At 39.5% G+C, this 21,761-nt stretch overlaps 1 protein-coding gene across 4 annotated transcripts in view; it reads left to right on the top strand.

Annotated features, from left to right (window-relative positions):
* Nucleotides 1–21,761, top strand: part of LOC119785394 (sodium channel protein type 8 subunit alpha-like) — a 77,764-nt gene that overhangs the window by 15,158 nt on the left and 40,845 nt on the right. For 2 of the 4 annotated variants that reach the window (XM_038288027.1, XM_038288025.1), the window contains exons 4-8: nt 14,682–14,800; nt 15,040–15,129; nt 15,251–15,379; nt 18,135–18,226; nt 21,103–21,324. In XM_038288027.1, coding sequence (XP_038143955.1) covers nt 14,682–14,800; nt 15,040–15,129; nt 15,251–15,379; nt 18,135–18,226; nt 21,103–21,324 — 652 coding nt within the window. Of the gene's footprint in view, nt 1–14,681; nt 14,801–15,039; nt 15,130–15,250; nt 15,380–17,795; nt 17,888–18,134; nt 18,227–21,102; nt 21,325–21,761 lie in introns of all 4 variants that reach the window. The other 2 variants (XM_038288029.1, XM_038288026.1) reach the window with 1 other exon arrangement.

Genomic DNA, 21,761 nt, shown 5'->3' with positions numbered 1-21,761 from the left:
GACGGAGGGCCGGGCTTTAGTGCTCCGTCTGAGTCCTCAGTCTCTGATGACACAGCATCCTGCTGTACTCAGCTGAGTGAAAAAGTGGATGTGGGTGGGAGGAGGGGGGTGGTTGAGTGCAGCCACTGTGATGCAGGCTGGTACAATAAGGAAAGTTGGAAAAAGACAGGATTTTATTTTTTATGGGGGAGGGTTATAACATCGCCTACTGCTTTGGATAGTTATACAAGTTAGCTTTTAGCAGTGAGGGTTCTGGAATAAATGGTGCCCTGGGAAAGCACCTGTCTTTGTGCCCTTTACCCTGTTTTTAGATTCAGGGTTTTACAATTAATTTTAAGTCCTTCTGAATAACCTTTGACTAATTTTGATTTATTTTAGTTTTCATGTTTGTCTCAATATAAAGTGATCTTAAACATGCCATTGGAGTAATTTTGCAATTATAAATAGTATTTTACTTATGTAAAACTGTCTCTTTAAGACCAAAAGATAATCCATGTCCAGATCTGAGCTGGTTTTTGAGCTAAAGATGAGCAAAAGTAGATTTCTTAGAAGTGAAATAGCCTTTTAATTTAGAGTATCCAAACAGAGGAAAACCCTTTTGAAATCGGGCTCTGTGCTCTCTTTTCCAGCCTAATATGATTTTTAACATGCTGTAAATTAAAGTATCCCAGGTGTGGCTTCCTCTTCTCCTAAGCTCTCTGTTTGTTTGCTTTGCATCATCTCTCATATCTCTCTCTGTTTCTGTATGACAATGTTGCTGTCCTGCCTCTGCAAGCCGATGGGAGGGTCTCAGGTTCAGACCCCAGCTTCATCATTCTTAGTCGTTGTGTCCCTGTGCCCTTCACCTACATTGCCTACAGAGGGCTCTGAAGCGCCTGTGTACGGCAGCCTCACTTCTGTCAGTGAGCCCCAGGACAGCTGTGGCTATGATGTAGCTTGCCGCAATCAGTGTATGATTGTGTGCTTGAATTGGTGAATGACTGAATGCAGTGTAAAGTGCTTTGCATTACCCTGACTTGGCACTAAGTACATCCATCCATCTTCTCCTGCTTATTCCTGCCACAGTCGGTGCCTATCTCAGGCAGTCTAAGGGTGAGTGGCAGGGTATACCATGGACAGGTCCCCAGTCTATCGCAGGGCAACACAGAGACACACACTCAAACCACAGGAGAGTTAAGGGAGAAACTGATTAACCTAACAGTCATGTTTTTGGACTGTGGGAGGAAGCCGGAGTCCACCAAGAGAACCAACGCATGAACAGGGAGGACATGCCAACTACATGCAGAAAGATCCTGGGTCAGGAATTGAACCCAAAACCTTCTTGCTGCAAGGCAACAGTGCCAACCTTTGCTGCACCGTGTAGCCTTAAGTATAGACCATTTACATTTTTTTTATGTTGTTCCTTTAAGAAACAGCCTTAAAGCATGAAGTTTCCAAACCATTGTTTTTACTTTAGGTATAATGTTCTTGAGATGCAACTCGGCATTCCTCTTCCTCCAAACACAACGAGTTGAGTTTGTGCCAAAAAGTTCGATTTCAGTTTTATCTGACTACATGATATTGCCATTATCCTCTTCTGGATCATCCACATGCTCTCTAGCAAACTTCAGATGGCCTGGACATGTACTGTTCTAAGCAGAAGAACATGCTTGGCACAGCAGGATTGGAGTCCTCTCTTGGCATAACGAGTTACTGATGGTAGCCTTTGTTACTTTGGCTACAGCCGTTTGCAGGTCATTCATCAGGTCCCTGTGTGTAGTTCTGGGATTTTTGCTCACCGCTTGACTACATGGGATCAGATTTCGCATGGAGGCCATTTATAAAGACATTATTAATTTATAATAATTAACAATTGTTCCAACATTTGATTTATTTACTTCAAACTTCTTGCCTATTTTAGATTCAACTTCCCAGTCTGTTTGAGGTCTACAGTTTTTTTCCTGGTGTCCTTTAACAGCCCTCGGTTCTTGGCCATGGTTAAGTTTAGTGTCTGACTGTTTTAGACTGTAGGCAGGAGTCTTTTTGTTCAGGTAACAAGTTCATATAGGTGCTATAAATACGGGTAATAAGAGAAGGACAGAAGAGCTTGTTGAAGAAGTCACAGGTCTATGAGGGCCAGACATCTTCCTTGTTTATGGATGACCAAATACTTTTTACAAATACATTCTCTAAAATTACCATAATATAATTAACTGGATTTTTATTTTTATCTCTCATAGTAAAAATGTATTTATGATGAAAATACAGACTACTTCCGTATTTCTAAGTAGGCAAACTTACTGAATCACATATGCAATCACTATAACTTTTTTGCCTCACTGTGTGTGTGCACCTTGTTTAACCCAACCTATCAGAAGTTTTGATAAATAGTTTATACCTGTATCTTATATCACATTTTATTTGAACTTTGGTTATTTCTTAAACCAAACCCTAAAGTGCTTGGGGATCTTTGTTTTTCCAAGCAAGTTAAGGTGTGTTGAGTTTTAAACCAGAAATCAGTGTCTGTTGTTACTGTATGCTCATTGTAATCGGAACATTCAAGGCCACAAAAAAAAAAGGAAAACATACCATAGGTAATATTCCTTACTTAAACATAACATGCTTAAAAAGCAAAAATTAATTATCCGGTAAACATTTGCCTATCGATGATTTAGGATTTTGTAGGGTTTTAATTAAGGTTCTTTTTTCCATGGTGGCACTCCAAGGCAGCGGCCAAGAACAGCTTTCGACAGTTTCACAGAATATGCCGCTTAAAACGCTACAACCAGACTAAGAAAGCAAGGCTGGAGAGCTGGGCTAATGGCGAAGCTGAGGAGGAATTCTCACAGACCGCCACTACCATCAATCCTGCTCTCCAACGTCCGCTCGTTGGATAACAAAACGGATAATCTCCGACCCAACCTCTGTTCAAAAAACGAGATATGTAATTGCTGCGTCATCATTCTGATTTTGGTAAATAAAATAATTTAAAAAAGGGTTAACCATCAAAAATCCCCAAGTGATCTATTTTTATTGATATATTGATTATTTTTCTTTTGATTTTCTTTTTATAGGAACACTGATGAATATATTGCAAATATGTATTCATGTACTCAATATGTAAAAGTTGTACCCAACTTTATTTTTAACATCAGTGTAGTTATATTATTAATCTATGAGGCGTTTCCCGATACAACTTTTTCATTTCTAATATGATACTGATATTGCAGTTCTGAGAAATGGCCAATATGTATATTAACTAAATATGATTTTAGCACAAATCATACCAGCTTTTACTTCCTATTTTACACTGTAGAATGTAAAAAAAAAAAAAAAGGCTTTTACAAGTAAAATTACTTAAAATCAGAATCAAGTTCAACAACTGACCCATGTAAAATTAACCAATCAGTTAAAGATACCATAAACAGAAGCAAAGTGTTTCTATCAGCATAAAAATATCATAGATTTTAGATGCTGGCCAATAAATTCCGACATTCCTTTTGGCTAATATTAGACTGATATCCAATATTTATATCAGATGACAACATCCTTTTCATCTATAACTAATATTCTATAGTTTAGTTCAGGTCTTGTTAGGGTTTAGATTTAAGATCATTCCTGCTTATAATTCCTTCATGTTTAATTGAATCTCCTCTATAAGTCTAACCTTTTTTTATCCACTATTAGTTAGTATCAATTGACATTTTTGCCTTCCACAATTATTATTACTCCTGTCAGGGTGTGTACCATATCTTAAAATAGGTTTATGCTTTTATGCAGGATTTGAAAAATTTGAATTGGATATATGTACTTAGTTGGACAGAAAAATCACACATTAAAAAAATATTGGTTATTTGAAAAAGAATGCCAAAAAATTCATCTTCTAGCAACCCAAAATACACAAATAAAATAAAACTATATTCTGTATTTGTACTGATTTTTGAAAGCAAAACAACTGTTACAGGATACAGAGAGAGTCAGATAGAGGGGCCAAATGTTTTTAAACTAGTTATGAAAATGGAAAAGATGATACATAACTAAGGTTATGGCTACAGGAACAAACCAACTAACTTGCTTAAAGTAGCCCAAATCTCCTCTTCTGACTGTAACCATAGCTCTTTTTATACTGTAGTAATAACCAACACTTTAAAACAACACTCAAAAACCGTTGAACTAAGATTTTGACTCCAAAGCATCTTTCACATTTTAACAAGGTATATTTAATATGAAGAGGCTTTAGTTATTTACTTTGTTGACTAGGATCCACAAACATTTGCATATATTAAGCAGTTAATGTAGAGTGCACTCTAAAAAAACAAGTGTTGTTTTAGAGTGCATATATGAATGCTTACCACTTTATTTAACCACAAAGCACAGTGGTTATAATGGGAACAATATTACCTCCTTTCATTCTCATATTTTTATCAACGGGGTCAGCAAAACAGCTCCTTTGACCTCTAATAGAGAAAACCTTCTATAAAAGTGACTTCAGGTCAATTGGTTTCCTGTTTATATTGACTAGACAAGCGACTCCTGATGGTGAGTGTTGGGCGCTTTCATTTTCCTCTCTGCCTGTTTTTACCTTCTCAAAGGGGTGCTGGTGTTACATTTATTAGTGTATTTTTGTTGTTTTTGTCTGCATTAATACTGGCTGGTAAAGTTCATAATCTTTAGTCCCTTTATACATTTTCCCACTTTACAATTTCCTGCAACTCTTTAAAAAATGAATAAAAATAATGCACAGTTTTTGGTCCACTCTATACAGCCTCAACTCAACACTATTTCTGACATTTTGAATTGAAAAAGCTTCCTGGATGGGAAGCGAAACATCTTCAAACTTGGAGACAATGTCCAGTGGATTGTTTTTTTTTTTTATTACTTTTTTGGAATGATTAACGACCTGAATAACTGTTATATGCATTTGTATTAATGATCTCTAAAAATACTGATTACTGTAGAGATAGGAAAATAATGTATTGTTTGGAATTACAGGAAGCAAAAGTTAGCTTAGTGTGAATTGTGATTTTTCTTGGAAAGAATAAAGCTTAGATCATAACATTGTTCAATCCCTAAAACGTACAACATGGTGGACGTTTTAACTTCTGATTTCAATTTTTTTTTTCTCTAACTACTGTTGGTTCCAAAAACATTTATTAACTTAAAACATGTGGATAAATAGATCTATACTCACTATGATCTGTGTATCGTTAGTTTTACCTTCTAATGTACTGATAAATTGAAACGGATTATTCCAGGGCTGAAACGATTAATTGGATTAATGGTGATTAATCAATTATTGAAATAATCGTGAACTAATTTAGTAATCGATTAACCATTAACTGTCTGGTTAAGTATAGAGACTGTAAAATATGCTTTTAGCTGATATAGCAACCCAATTAAAACAGTAATTATATCCAAATTGTACTCGTACTCGTACTCGTCGTCTCCCGCTTTATCCGGAACCGGGTCGCGGGGGCAGCAGACTAAGCAGAGACTCCCAGACTTCCCTCTCCGCAGACACCTCCTCCAGCTCTGCTGGGGGAAGCCCTAGGCGCTCCCAGGCCAGCCGAGAGACGTAGTCTCTCCAGCGTGTCCTGGGTCGTCCCCTGGGCCTCCTCCCAGTGGGACGTGCCTGGAACACCTCCCGAGGGAGGCGTCCAGGGGGCATCCGAAGAAGATGTCCGAGCCACCTCAACTGACTCCTCTCGATGTGGAGGAGAACCGGCTCTACACTGAGCCTCTCCCGAATGACCGAGCTCCTCACCCTATCTCTAAGGGAGAGCCCAGCCACCCTGCGGAGGAAGCTAATTTCAGCCGCTTGTATCCGGGATCTCGTTCTTTCGGTCATGATCCAAATTTCATGACCATAGGTGAGGGTAGGAACGTAGACCGAACGGTAAATTGAGAGCTTTGCCTTTTCGCTCAGCTCTCTCTTCACCACGACAGACCGGTGCAGCGTCCGCATTATTGCAGCAGCCGCACCGATCCGTCTATCGATCTCCCGCTCCATTCTTCCCTCACTCGTGAACAGGACCCCAAGATACTTGAACTCCTCCACTTGAGGCAGGGACTCTCCTCCAACCTGAAGGGGACAAGCCACCTTTTTCCGGTCGAGAACCATGGCCTCGGACTTGGAGGAGCTGATTCTCATCCCGGGGGCTTCACACTCGGCTGCGAACCGCCCCAGCGCACGCTGTAGGTCTTGGCAGGAGGGAGCCAGCAGAACTACATCATCCGCAAAAAGCAGGGACGAGATCCGCTGGTCCCCGAACCAGACCCCCTCCGGTCCTTGGCTGCGCCTAGAAATCCTGTCCATAAAAGTTATGAACAGGACCGGTGACAATATCATTGTCAATATCAATATTCAAAAACCCTTATGACGAGGACTTGTAATGAACTCAGAATGTAGGACCCAGAATTCGAGGCGAGACAGGCAGTGGGAAAGTTCAAAGCGTTTATTTAAGAAGACAGGTGCGCGGGACTGCTCGTCTGCTGCGGGGCGGATCTCTGCAGAAACGGGAGAATACAGATCAGTGACTGAAAATAGAGCTTAACACGACTTGGAGCAAAGTCACTGACCTGATTCAAAGTTCAGTCCGCTCGCGGAGCTTAGACCGCAGTTGCGGCGGGAGACGCCCCCAGAGTTCCTAGAGAGCGAGGCAGCAGACGCCGAGCAGCAACAGAGTCCTGAAGGGAAATCCAAGGCCGAAGTCAGGCGACAGTTCCAGGTTCAGAAGCTGGTAGAATCCAGGAAGACAGGACAAACAGAGCAGACAGGGGCAAGGCAAAAACTCGAAATCCTCAGGGCAGAAACTGGTCAATATCAGGGAAACAGGCAGACTACAGAATGCTAGGGAACGTATCACAAAAACACAATAACCTGGCCCTGATGGGAGGCAAACACACAACTTAAATAGTAGAGGAACCAGGTGGAAATGATCGGCGATAATCAGCCGCAGAACCAATTAGACAGGAAAGCAAGGAGCAAAGGAAAAAACCGAACCATCAGCGCCGAGATCATGACAGAACCCCCCCTTCAAGGGTGGATTCCAGACGCCCCAACAGGCTGATCAGGATGATCCCCGTAGTGGGGGTCCTGATCCCGAATCAACCGGGCCGGAATCCAGGACCTTTCCCTAGGTCCATAACCCTCCCAGTCAACCAAGTACTGAAGCCCACTGCCTATCCTCCTAGACCTGAGGAGGCGCCTGACAGTGAAGGCAGGGCCCCCCTCTCTGAATCGGGTGGGTGGAGGTGAACGGAAGGAATAAAGATCCTCTCTATCCCCATAAAAAAAATCCACCAAACCAGACTCAGAAGAAGGGGGAGAAAAATAACCCGGACCAGGCTCCGGGGGTGCTGGGGCCGAGGCTACTGGAGAATCAGGGGTTCTGAAAGAAACCAAACGAGTCTTGGGTAACAGGAGAGCTGGGGAGGCAGAGAGTCTGGTGCGTCCCAGCCTGGTTTTACCCCTAGAAGGACAGGAACTGAGGAAGTGTCCATCACTGCCACAGTACAGACAGAGGTGGCAGCTGATTCGACGTGCCCTCTCCTCCTTGGAGAGGCATGTGCGTCCCAGCTGCATCGGTTCGGGCTCTGGCATCCGAGCCGGACCAGGGGCTGACGCAGGAGCATAGGGTGCAGAGTGAAGAGCAGGTTGAGAGAAAGCCGTCGTCAGTGCTCTCCTCTCCCTGCGACGCTCAGTGAGGCGAAGGTCGATCCGGTTGGCAAGGTCCTCCAGCTGCTTCAGAGTCCGAGGGTAGTCGCGGGTCGAAAGCTCATCCTTGATGCTTTCCCGCAGGCCAAAGAAAAAAACATCCATGAGGGCATCCTCATTCCAGGAACAATCGGCAGACAGCAGATGGAAGTCAGTGATGTACTCCATCACAGACCGCTCCCCCTGTCTGAGAGTCAATAGTCCCCGGGAGGCTTCCCTACTTGGAAGAACTGGACAAAAAACTCGGATTAGTTCCAAAGAAAAATCATCAAAAGAGCTGCAGAGTTCAGGATTATTTAGCCACTCAGACGTTCCCCATAATTTGGCTTTTCCCGCTAACAAAGATATAACGTAGGCCACCTTGGCACGATCAGAAGGAAACGCTGAGGGCTGTAACTCAAAATGAATTTCGCACTGAGTCAGGAAAGCTCTGCATTGATCAGGATCCCCTTTAAACACCTCAGGAGGGGACAGACGCGGTTGGAGATAAGCTGGACTATCAGTAGAAGACGAGGGCGCGGCAGCTGTCACAGGCGGGGCAGCTGGAGGAGCCTGATTACGCAGGTAATCGAGGATCTCCTGCATGCCTGATTCTAGACGGGAAATGCTCTGATCCACGTCATTTCGCCACTGCCCGTCAGCCGATGGGTCCATGTTTTGGCCGGGTTATTCTGTAATGAACTCAGAATGTAGGACCCAGAATTCGAGGCGAGACAGGCAGTGGGAAAGTTCAAAGCGTTTATTTAAGAAGACAGGTGCGCGGGACTGCTCGTCTGCTGCGGGGCGGATCTCTGCAGAAACGGGAGAATACAGATCAGTGACTGAAAATAGAGCTTAACACGACTTGGAGCAAAGTCACTGACCTGATTCAAAGTTCAGTCCGCTCGCGGAGCTTAGACCGCAGTTGCGGCGGGAGACGCCCCCAGAGTTCCTAGAGAGCGAGGCAGCAGACGCCGAGCAGCAACAGAGTCCTGAAGGGAAATCCAAGGCCGAAGTCAGGCGACAGTTCCAGGTTCAGAAGCCGGTAGAATCCAGGAAGACAGGACAAACAGAGCAGACAGGGGCAAGGCAAAAACTCGAAATCCTCAGGGCAGAAACTGGTCAATATCAGGGAAACAGGCAGACTACAGAATGCTAGGGAACGTATCACAAAAACACAATAACCTGGCCCTGATGGGAGGCAAACACACAACTTAAATAGTAGAGGAACCAGGTGGAAATGATCGGCGATAATCAGCCGCAGAACCAATTAGACAGGAAAGCAAGGAGCAAAGGAAAAAACCGAACCATCAGCGCCGAGATCATGACAGGACTACAGCGAGGCACGTGACGTCGCCCGGTACGGCGGAGCCGGGACCCCACCCTGGAGCCAGGCCTGGGGTTGGGGTTCGTCGGCGAGCGCCTGGTGGTCGGGCTCTTCCTCGCGGGACCCGGCCGGGCCCAGCCCGAAGGAGCGACGCGAGGCCATCCCCCAGTGGGCCCACCACCTGCAGGGGGAACCATGAGGGACCGGTGCATAGAGGATTGGGCGGCAGTCAGAGGCGGAGACCTCGGCGACCTGATCCACGGGTGCTTGGACTGGCTCTGGGGACGTGGAACGTCACCTCACTGGCGGGGAAGGAGCCCGAGCTTGTGCGGGAGGTGGAGCGATATCCAAATTGTAAAAAAGATATATATTTATTTTTTAATTTAACATAAAAAAAAATAATAATAATCTGTTTGAATGCTCTATCCAGAGCTCCTCAAGTGGAAAAGTTTTAGATACCTGTTTCAATTTAATAAAAAAAACCTATAGCTATCCGATTATTAATCGATTAATCCAAAATATGATATACACTGCCCGGCCAAAAAAAACGTTGCCACCAAAAAAAAGGTCACTCACTCTAATGCTTTGTTGGAACGCCTTTGGCTTTGATTACGGCACACATTCGTTGTGGCATTGTTTCGATAAGGTTATGCAATGTCAAAAGATTTATTTCCATCCAGTGTTGCATTAATTTTTCGCCAAGATCTTGCATTGATGATGGTAGAGTCTGACCGCTGCGCAAAGCCCTCTCTAGCACATCCCAAAGATTCTCAATGGGGTTGAGGTCTGGACTCTGTGGTGGCCAATCCATGTGTGAAAATGATGTGTCATGCTCCCTTAACCAGTCTTTCACAATTTGAGCCAGATGAATCCTGGCATTGTCATCTTGGAATATGCCTGTGCCATCAGGGAATAAAAAGTCCATTGATGGAATAACCTGGTCAATCAGTATTTTCAGGTAGTCAGTTGATCTCATTCTTTGAGCACATACTGTTGCTGAACCTAGACCTGACCAACTGCAGCAACCCCAGATCATAACACCGCCCCCACAGGCTTGTACAGTAGGCACTAGGCATGGTGGGTGCATCACTTCACCTGCCTCTCCTCTTACCCTGACTCGCCCATCACTCTGGAACAGGGTAAATCAGGACTCATCAGACCACATGACCTTCTTCCATTGCTCCACAGTCCAATCTTTATGCTCCCTAGCAATGAGGCCTTTTTTTCCCGTTAGCCTCACTGATTAGTAGTTTTCTTACGGCTACACAGCTGTTCAGTCCCAATCCCTTGAGTTCCCTTCATATTGTGCGTGTAGAAATGCTCTTTCAGTATTAAACATAGCCCTGAGTTCTACTGTTGTTTTTCTTCAATTTGATCTCACCACACATTTAAGTGATTGCCGATCATGAACGCATGAAAATTACAACGGTAAAAAGTTTACCGATATAGACATGTTAGACATCTTTGGAAAGCTTAGATTCTCCACACTTCAACCATCAAGTCCATTGTATGGACACAGCAAGCACCAAAGCACAATTTACAGAGATATAGCAGCATGTCAAACTGTAAACATGATAAAGCAGCAACAACAATATACTTTTGAAGGCATCCAGAAGCCGCTTTATAAATCCAATCTTCAATTTACTTCCTAATACTTATTTCCTCAGTTGTTTTCCCATGATGTTTACATCGTCTTCTAACCTACATGACAAAAGTGTCTGCATCTTTATATGACTCGATTTGAGTCAGGGACAGTCGCTTAAGTCTCACAAGTGCTCCTTGCCTGTCAGCCAATGACGCACCGAGTAGAGGGATATTATGCATCATAAAGTCCTGCTGTTATTGGTTAAGAGCATGTGGGCTGTTTGGCCTTGTAGCCAATGAATTAAGGTTTAAAACAAGACTAGAAATGCCCGGGTTGCATAAAGCAGAGCCATGTTTCCGGCTTGAGTAACAGTGAAAGACACAGCTGAGAGCGGATCAATGTGAGCAGCCCGAAGGTGAATAATAATAACGGTCCTATGTTTTTGAAGGTTGGATGCTGATTTTGTTTTATTACAATGCCTAAGGCTGAAAAAATGCAGCTCAGAAAAGGCACTGGGGCTTATTTGAACTTAAAAAGCAACAGTTTCACTATTTTTTTATAGTTTTTTTTTTATGTTATTATACATTTATAAATGTTACTTTTTGTTATAGACACTAATTCGGGGGGAAAAAAGTGGAAAATACATGCTTCATAAATGTTTTGTGGCCCTCAAAATGCTTCAGTGTTATTCTATGGGTCAAATAGTAAAGCCAAGCATAGTAAAAGCATTTGGCACATTTGTAGGGAGATTTGGAGACACTGGTGACACCAAAAGTTCAAAACCCTACAGCTCTGGAACTCTTGTAGCTAGAGGTCTGACATGTTTTGCATTTGTGGTTGACATGATGTAGAACAAATGTAATACAATGAGACATGCATCTCAATCATGTCTTCATTACTGCTGCTCAAAAAAGACCTATTATTTTCTATAATATATATTCAGAAACTAGAAAGTGTTAGCTTTCAAAAAATGTATCACACATGTAATTTGGACTTACAGTTCCTAAGTTATTTGCCTTTCCATGCAAAATAGGCAAGGATTACTTCAAAATATAGAGGTTAAGAAGAAATTTTATTTTTGACTGTTGAAAGAAAAACCACTAGAAAATACATGCAAAGCTGGCAAAGTATGAAGTAGACATGCAAATGTGTCCAATCAAAAGGCCATTTATATTGAAAAACGAAGACTAACCATTACCCATCTTTTAAACCAGGGGTCTGCAACCTGCAGCTCCAGAGCCACATATGGCTCTTTGGACCCTCTCCAGCAGCTCTTAATAGTGGCTAAAATGTATATAAAGAACTAAATAATTTACTTTAATATATACCGGTATCAATAGCTTTAGTGTTTTTTATAAGATGGAAAAGAATGAGATTAAAAGAACCAGAAATATGTTTTAAGTAGGGATGCACGATATAATTGGCCCCCTATCGGTATCGGCCTTAAAACTGAATATCGGACATCGGCCACCCCACCGATATTTAACCCGATATTTGATCAGCTTCTGAGTTTCTAAAGTCTAAAAAAAATTAAAATAAAATGCTACTTCTTCTTCTTCCTCAAAAACTTCTTTTTTACAGACTTAAAAACTTCTACACTGCAAAAAACTAAATCTTGATAAGTAATTTTTTTCTTAAAATAAGTGCATTTGTTCTTGAATTGAGGAGATAAAAGAGACATCTTGCCAATGAAACAAGACAATTTAGATTTAAAATAAGAAAACACATTTGCATTCTCTTATTTCAAGTGAATATTATCTAATTACCTTATTTTAAGAGTAAAAATAATCATTCCATTGGCAAACTATCTCATTTACCTACTCAAATCAAGGGTAAATACATTTAATTTAAGAAAGTTTTACTTATTTCTAGATCGTTTTTCCAGTGTAAAGACGAGGGAAAAATATTGATACATTAAAATATCCCAATATCTTCACATGCTGATATATTGCCATTTAAAAACACCATATCAATCTCTTTTACTAATGAAATATTGCTATATGTCATTGTTATGCTACGAAATCCCCCGAAAATCCACGAAATATTGCCATATTTTTATATGTTGATATATTGACGCGGTATCGATCTATTTTACTAACAAAATCTCACAAGAATTTGCAAAATATCACGAGAGTTTGTAACAGAACGATGAAATTTCACGAGATTTTGAAAGTAAAATAGATCGATACCGCGTTTTTAAAAATCAATTTGATATCAGCATATGAAAATATATTTGAGTATATTATTTTTCAAAGTGTCAGAAATGGATAAAAAAACTGCTATTTTCAATGACTACTTATTTTTGTCCAGCTTTAACATCGGTATCGATATCGGTTATCGGCTACATGAGTTTTAAAATATCGGATATCAGCCAAAATCCCAATATCGTGCATCCCTAATTAGCTTGTAAATTATATTTTTTAACATTAAAAATAAATGAATTTTTGATTGTTTGAGATGGCAACAACTAATTTCCTATATAAGATTAAAAGAAAAAAAGGTTTTCTAGTAAAAGAAATGTTATATTTTGCGGCTCTAAACAACTTTTACTTGGTCGAACTCTGGTCAAAACGGCTCTTTGAATATGAAAGGTTGCAGACCCCTGTTTTAAACCATCCCCGCTCTAATACATGGTGGTGGCAGTGTCAGGCTGTGCCTTACATCATAAAACAGATGGGATTGGAGTTTTCTTTCTTGATTTTAATTTTATAATTATCAGATTTTTATATAATTGTCCTCCTAATCACAAATACATAATTTATCATCTACAGTATAAATCACTGGCATTGATGTCCTCAGTCTTTTATTGTGAAAAACAAAGAAGAGCCTCTTATTATGCACATGCTATGCTTCACATTGATAAAAATTATGAAACTGCTCTAAGCTGTGATGCCTGGAAATAACGTGCAGCACCTCTGTGATCCGGTTGAAAGTTATGCTCATGTCCATAATGCCAAGCTCATGTGCCTTTTGCCCAGGATTTTGGCACAGGCATCCACAGACCCCACACATGAGTACACAGAAACAGACAGAGGCTACTGCCTCATCCAGCAGCACTTGGCCCATTGCTGTTTATGGGCAGGGAGTGGTTGCTGCATGCTCCGAGTCAGCAGATCTGCCCTGATCGATGACAGAGTTTTGCTGTTACTTTCCAGTAAGAGCTTTAAACCTAGTATGAAGAGAGTTATTCAGCCACATAGCAGCAAGAGAGCTCTGCATGTGGCTGTCTGCTTGTCCTGGGCTTGAAAGAAAGCTCACGTCTTCTGTCACAGTTCTGTCAGGTCCTGCTGGGACTGATGGGTTTTCTTTGACAGCTGGTCACAGAGGAAGTGATGTCAGTTAGGCTTCCTCGGTAACACCGAAGAAGCAGGGGATGCTTTTGTAAAAAAGCATCCCCTGCATTTAAAGATTTAGTTTGTTTTTGTAACAGCGAGATGTTACTGATCGTCAAACAAATGTCCAAATCAGGCAAACATAAAAAGCCTTTTTTCAAGTCATAATTTCCTTTGTCAATAAAAAATAAATGACTCATCTCACAATTCCCAAAACATCTTGATGGTCCAAAGGCTGTGTGTAAAATGTTATGGGGACTACTGAGACAGAAGTTGAACTGCACCTATGTATATAAAACTGACAGCATACAGCAAAAGATAATCCTACACACACTACATCAATGGTGATTATGGCGGGATAGTCTGGGGCTGCGTCAGCACCTGGACAGCTTGCTGTAATTGACGTAATCCTGAATTCTGCTCTCTTCCAGAAAATCTTGAATCCAATTTCCGACCTTTAGTTTGTTGCTTGATGACGCAGATCATTGATCCAAAAAACAGCAGCAAATCAATCTTTTTTTTTTTCTTTTTTTTTTTTGAGAAATCTCTGAATGGCTCAAAAAATAAAAGCTTCTGGAATTGCCCTAGTTAAAACCTGAGATACAATTAGGATGCTCCAGCGTGACCTCAGACAGGCTGCTCTTACTCAAAACCCTCAAATGTGGTCAGGTCTTAAAGCAAAGCATCCGAAAAGTTTCAGGGACATATATGAGATGTATACTTCCACCGTTTAACTCTTCTCTTTCTCTCTTCTCTTCACAGACATTTATAGTCCTAAACAAGGGGAAAACAATCTTCCGCTTCAGTGCCACACCCTCCTTGTACATCATAAGCCCTTTTAATCCACTAAGGCGAATAGCCATAAAGATTTTGATACATTCATATCCTTTCAAGTTTTATATGTTTAGTTGCTAGACACTAAATAAAAAAAAAAAAACGAAAACAAAGCAAATAGAGGTAAAGTATCTTAGATGAAACATTCTTCCGAAGAGTTCCTAATGAAATATTTTATTTTGGGATGAGCAATTTCCTTTAACTCGACCTTTAGTTGATAATTTCAGATTTTGTTGTTTAATGATTTAAGGTGTCTCAAAGTTTTCCTTGACAATTGTGTTTCCACATTATTCAGCATGATCATTATGTGTACCATTTTGACCAACTGTATATTCATGACATTTAGTGATCCACCAGAGTGGTCCAAACAAGTAGAGTGAGTATATATATATATATATATATATATGTATTTACATGTCTCTAAATTCTTCTCTGAATCTTTACATATATAATAATCCCGCCAACTGCTCCACACTCTAATTTGTCTTCTTTTATAGGTACACCTTCACAGGTATCTACACCTTTGAGTCACTTACCAAAATTGTTGCCCGAGGTTTTGCCATCGATGGCTTCACGTTTCTCAGAGACCCATGGAACTGGCTGGACTTCATGGTCATTTCAATGGCGTAAGTATATGTTAACATCATAAATAATAATATTCTAAATACCTGCGAAAAAATGTGTATTATATTATTTAGATAAAACACATAAATGGTATAAACAAATACATGAAAATAATATGAATTATCAGTTATCTGCTTCAGGTATAACTTTGCAGCACATTTACAAAATAAAGACATTATTTTATGTTAAAACGTCCTTATTAAAAGTATAACTGGAAGCATGACCAGGCAAATGTCCTCAAGTTTGTTGCTGTTGTAAAGTAGCTTTATAACACTTGCATTTTTATGTCAATGACAAGTCAAAATGGATTACAGAGCAGGCATATTAATAAAAATACCTGTAACTTCAGCCCAAAATGAAGTGTCTTGTAAAGAATCAATATCCCTTGGTCTTCTTCTTTAGTTCTATTATGTTCTCTAACAAACAACTACTCTGAGGCTTTCTTAGAACATCTAGATAAAGGCACTCTGACTGACAGACTTCTGAAGGCAATCAGAGGTCTGTCAGTCAGACTGCCTTTATTTTGAAATTGTGAGAACCCTGGATTAATTGTTATTCCAGTCTACAATTATGTGTTACCTTCTGTGGGTCGGTCATTCGAGATGCACTGATCCGATACCTTGATCGGATATCGGCTCAGATATTGACTAATTAGCTGGATCACATATAAGAGATCCAATCCAGTGCAACTTACATGTAAACGTTATTTCTTTCTTTTTTGTGCTTATTGGTTAATAAATAATCTAAAGTATATTTATACCTGGGCTAATTTGTTTTTTTTTTTACAATGTTTAGGTCAAAGCTAAAGCCTTTTTGATTCGGATTGATATCAGATATTGGCCGATATGTTCAGCCCAGGTACCATTATGGGATTGGATTGAGGAAAAAACTGAATCTGTGCATCTCTATCTATCATAGAAACCCTCTGAGATCCTAAGTTAGAGGTTCTAAATTAACAATATATGTAGAAGTTCAAAAGGTTTGAGAATGAACAGATCTGAGCCAATGCAAAATGTAGTTTTTAAATTATCATTTATTTTTTAAGAAAACAAAACTATGCAACCCTTCGCCCTGTATGAAAAAGTAACCAACTACTTAACCTAGTGAGTGGTTTTCCCACCCTTTGAGGGAACAATTGCCTTCAAGTCCAAATGAGTGCTTTTATTTAGCCCTTAACAATACCTCTCTATTGTATTTAAGTCAGGACTTTGACTAGCCCTCTGCAAAACCTTTATTTTTTGTTAATGGTGTAAAAAAACTTTCTTTTCAGGCAAACAGTTGAACTTGGGCTTCAATATATTGTAGTTAGTATATGTCCCTACATTTCTAAAGTTGTATCTTTGATCAAATTAATACTATTTTTACAGTTGAAGTTGTGGCTGTATCAGTTTCCATATTTACACAGCAACATGCTCTTTGTATTTTTTGTTATCAGTGGTTATTTCCTAGCTGGTAATAAAGATACTTCAGTTTTTTTAAGTGGTGTTGTGTGGATCACTACTGAGAGTGAGTGTTCAACCCTCTGTACATAGTAATCTGTAGGATTTGAGTCTGAAGAACCTTAAAAACACTTTTGGCAGACATGCAGGCTCACACCATGCAGGCTAATCATTGCTGAAGAAAGCAACATCTTCTTATGAGTGAAAAGAAGGAGCATGGCGTGTAAAGATGGCGTGATGTTCTGTATTTTCAGTGATTTGTACAAAACCACAGTATCACCACAGGAAAATATTTATTAAAAAACTTAGAAAAAAATCTGCCTAAAATTAGGTTTGTCAGGGACGGTACCTTAGGAGGTGTATGAGTAATGTTTCTCCTTTAATCTCTTTCTGTGCAACCACTTGTTTAGCTCAGGCATATTTAGCGACAGCCTCTGTTTTAAATAGGAACCTTTTGTGTGTGCTTGAAGCATCATTGTACATTAACACGGTATTTAAGTTTATGCATGAATCAACACTGTACCTTCTCAAAGAAAAGACTATGCCTGCTGTAAATAAAAGTAATTTTATCTGCCTGAAGCTCAGTTCCCATTAGCTATTAGTTTGACTGTGTTCATTAAATCCTTCTTACGGTTTTTTGGACTCAAATCGCTCAGACTGCTTTCTAATGAAAAGAAAATACTGACAGTTCATACTGTAGGTACCAACCAACACTCCAGCCCCTAAAGCCAAGCTATCCTTGTTAGGGTTACTTTTGATTGGTTAACACTGGTAGAACTGTTTTTTTTTTTTTTTGGTGACTTAAGGTAAAATAAACAGAAAAAAGTTCAAAGGAAATTATATTAAAAGGAAGTTTTCCAGGGCATTCAAACCAGACTACTCAAAACTATCATGTTATTTATGCTCATTACCATACTTTGTAACTTTTTTCCTCTAACTTGGATAACTACTGAGTGACTTTATCTGATCCACCTTGCAGGTATATAACAGAGTTTGTAAACCTAGGCAATGTGTCAGCACTACGTACGTTCAGGGTTCTGAGGGCTTTGAAAACTATTTCAGTTATCCCAGGTAAGGCAGGTGTTTGTCTTCCGGGCGGGCGATCCACGGGGCTTCATTTTAGTCATGGTTGTGTTTCACTCCCTCTTCCTACTCCGTCCTCCTTTCACTGGCCAGTCAGGCGTTCAGCCTCTGTCCCCTCCTGGTCTTCGATGGTGGTGCTGGTGTCATGTTCTTGCACTATCATTCGTGTGTGTTGTTATCGTGTGTGTTGTGTATCATAGGGTTCTGTTCTGTGTCTCATCCTACCTTGTTACAGATATATAACAGAGTTTGTGGACCTTGGGAATGTCTCGGCGCTGAGAACGTTCAGGGTTCTCCGAGCATTGAAAACTATTTCTGTCATTCCAGGTGAGACTACCATTTAAACACTAAGGCTGATCCTACAATTACCTGCATAACGAGAGGATGTGTTTCAGGCTTATTTTTTTTTTCTTATAGATTTCCATGCAATCAAAAATGGTTGTAAATCATTTTTGATTGGCAGAGCAGTCTGCAGGCAGTGTTTTTGGTGCACGTGCACGGAAAAAATTCTTTTCAGGACTCACATACAGTCATGGTGAAAAAAAAAGTATGCTCTTTCTCAGTTATAAGAATTGAACTTATTTGATTAATGATTGAAAAAGTAAATCTAAACTAAAACGTACAAAACCAAACAAAAGGATTATTTGCTGAAACTAAAATAATAATTATTCTCTCAAAAACCCAATAAACATATATAAGAGTGAAAAACCCTTTAATTTAAAACAGACATGCTTTTTTCCCCTCATGACTGTAAAAAAATAAAAATAAAAATGATCTCTGAAGTGGAACGGAAATGTCCAAACTACTGTTTTACAGTATTTTTCCAATGTTTTAGAAGATTATCTTTTAACAAGTAAAATCCGATTTTTTAGTTGAGAAAATGTATTAGGGAAAAAAAAAAAAAAGGAAAAATAATGTCCAAAGTTATTTTTTATTTTGCCATGCAAACTATCAACTCTTGTAAGACTGCAAGCGTAAATATAATGCATGAAGCTTTGAAACATACTGTTCAAATTTGTTTTAGGTATCATTTATTTGATAAATAATTTTTCAGCTCATCCTGTTATAGATAAACCTATTTTTATGTAATGTTCCCTTTATCTAAGGTGATATATAAACAATATTATGCAATCCCTCCAAATATTTCAGACTTTTACTTTGTTCATATGCTTTTTTTTTTAAACAAATGTTATCAACTAATCTTTAAATCACAGAAACCAGACATTAAGGTACTGGGAATAATTACCTGTAAAGTAACGTAAAACTAACATCGCACTCATTCATTGCAAACTGTGAAAAAGTATTCACCCATCAGTAAGGGACTTCAGTAATTTCCTTAAAAATGTAGAAAGATGGTGTTTATTTCTGATTTTTTATGTATGCTTTTTGTGATCCTGAGATATTTATACCAAAGATAACTGATAAGATTAAAAAAATAATTTAAATTAAAAATTTTTTTCATTATCAAAACCAGGCCTCACCAACACTGACTCTTAGATATAAAAAAACTAAGTTTTACCTCTCTGAAAATGTAAAGGATTGCAGGAAGCATCACACTACATCCTGATCTTAAGAAACCCATTAACAGAGGAGAATAAAGCCAAGGCCACAGTGAGATTCATAATCAAGAATGTTTTGGGAGGTTTTTATCTGTTTACCCCTAGCATTTAAGAAAAGAAAATCATCACACCAACAAGATTGGTGTGTTTTTGAAGTATGTATTCTAGCCTTTACCAAAAATCCTGATTGGCCATTAGTTTATGACCTTGTTGTGCTGCAGGACAACAGCCTAAAGCTCACCATTCTTGGAATGGCCTATTGGAGGTCTAGAGTAAAAGCTAAATGTTATCCACTGGACAGTTTAAAAAGAAAAGAAAAGCAAATGATTAGTTTAAAGGACAGCTGTTGCTACAAAGCCTAACACAAGTCATCAGGCTTCTTTTTCACATTGGGACCATTTTATCGCTAAGTATGAAAACAAAAATACAATCTGAAATAGTCTGCAAGGGGGTGGCAACATTTTTTTTAGAAAATGTGCCGTCGTAGCATCCATTAATATTGGGTAAAGTGTATTGAGAATGAGAAAAAAAAGGTGGGTAAAGGTCAGTCTTATTTGATTTAAATAGTTTCATCATCTTGCCTATAAGTATTTTTACTTAGGTTGCCATTTTTATCAGCCTTGGCGTTTAAATGACCAGCATGCCTCCTCTCACTAACCCCAGCTGTAGAGCTGTTTAAAGCTAAATGTTTGTGCATGTCTATTCTTTACCTTCTCCATTTCTTGCTATCCTACTTAAACTTGCATCTGCTATTTGTACTTTTTGCTTTGCTACTTTGATGGTATGTGTTAAATGTGTCAAATACTAACCAAATCTGGTTTGGGATTTTTCTGTTGATGCATTTAAAGGAAATGTAGAAATATTTCTTCTCCTGTTTAAAACATACTTTATTTTGCTTTTACTTTACTCTTTATTTCTGATGATCCCTTTATGCTAATTCTAAAAATTATACTTTTCTCTGATGGAAACACAGCATAGAGCTTTAGTGGAAATTGGGATGATTTTAGGTTTTTTTCTATGAAGTATAGCAAACCAATATTTTGTAACTCCCATGTTTTGTGCTGCAGCCTTAATTTAGCTTTTTTTAGCTGAACATTCTCAGTGGTGTTTGGCAGATTTTCTGTGAATTTTATTCAGAAGAAGCTTAGATTATTTAGTGTGAAATCAGAAAGCCTAGATCCTAACACTACATGTGTTCATGTACATACATTGTTAGCTTTTTAAAAGGACCTGTTTTATCACAGGTTCTTTTCTAAAGTCACTCCAGGGATGATCGTAATCTAGCAACAACTCAACTAAAGACTCACTTTGATCAGTCTGGACTGTCATTTAGAGGTTTATTTAAATCATTCAGCAGATTTGATAGAGATTCGGTAGAATTTGTTGCAGTTTAGACATGTTGCTTTCCAAAATACAAGCCCTGATTTTAAAGATAAGCCAATAGTTTTCTATGAAGTTCAGGTCAAGGCCTTTCCAGACATATTTTATTAGTTTTTCTCTTACTCTCCTCTTTTCTCTCTGTGTTTTTGTGTGAATACGGACAATGGTGTCCATGTGTGAGGTGGCTGTTTTCATATGTGTGCATTTTTGCACATCTGTTTGTGCATGTATGTATGTGTGTGGGTGTTGTTTGTGTGTGAACAGGCCTGAAGACTATTGTGGGCGCCCTGATACAGTCCGTGAAAAAACTGTCGGATGTGATGATCCTGACCGTCTTCTGTCTCAGCGTCTTTGCGCTTATTGGATTGCAACTCTTCATGGGAAATCTCAGGCAAAAGTGCGTCTTCTGGCCCATTAACATGACTGAGCAATATCTAGAAAACGGCAGCCGAGGTTTTGACTTCGATGCATACATCATGAACAAATGTGAGTATAACTCTTACCACTTTGAAGCTTATGTAGGATTCCTACATAGTCTTGAAATTTCTGAAAATCTTTTTTTTTTTTTTGGTCAATGCAGTAAAAAAAAAGATGAAAAAGTATCATTAAAATTTACCAGCTTTTCCCCAAATTTTTAATTTCCTATCACACGGCTGGTTGTTTCAAAAAGATGTATCATACTGTAATGCCGCATTTTTTCCATCCATCCATCCATCCATCCATCCATCCATCCATCCATCATCCATCCATCCATCCATCCATCCATCCATCATCCATCCATCCATCCATCCATCATCCATCCATCCATCCATCCATCCATCCATCCATCCATCCATCCATCCATCCATCCATCCATCCATCCATCCATCCATCCATCCATCCATCCATCCATCCATCCATCCATCCATCCATCCATCCAGATA

This window comes from Cyprinodon tularosa, unplaced genomic scaffold, assembly GCF_016077235.1.
Source record: "Cyprinodon tularosa strain WSP-4 unplaced genomic scaffold, ASM1607723v1 ctg248, whole genome shotgun sequence".
In the NCBI taxonomy this organism is placed as follows: Eukaryota; Metazoa; Chordata; class Actinopteri; order Cyprinodontiformes; family Cyprinodontidae; genus Cyprinodon; species Cyprinodon tularosa.
Note: the sequence above shows the minus strand (reverse complement) of the source record. Positions and strands in the feature narration are given on the sequence as shown.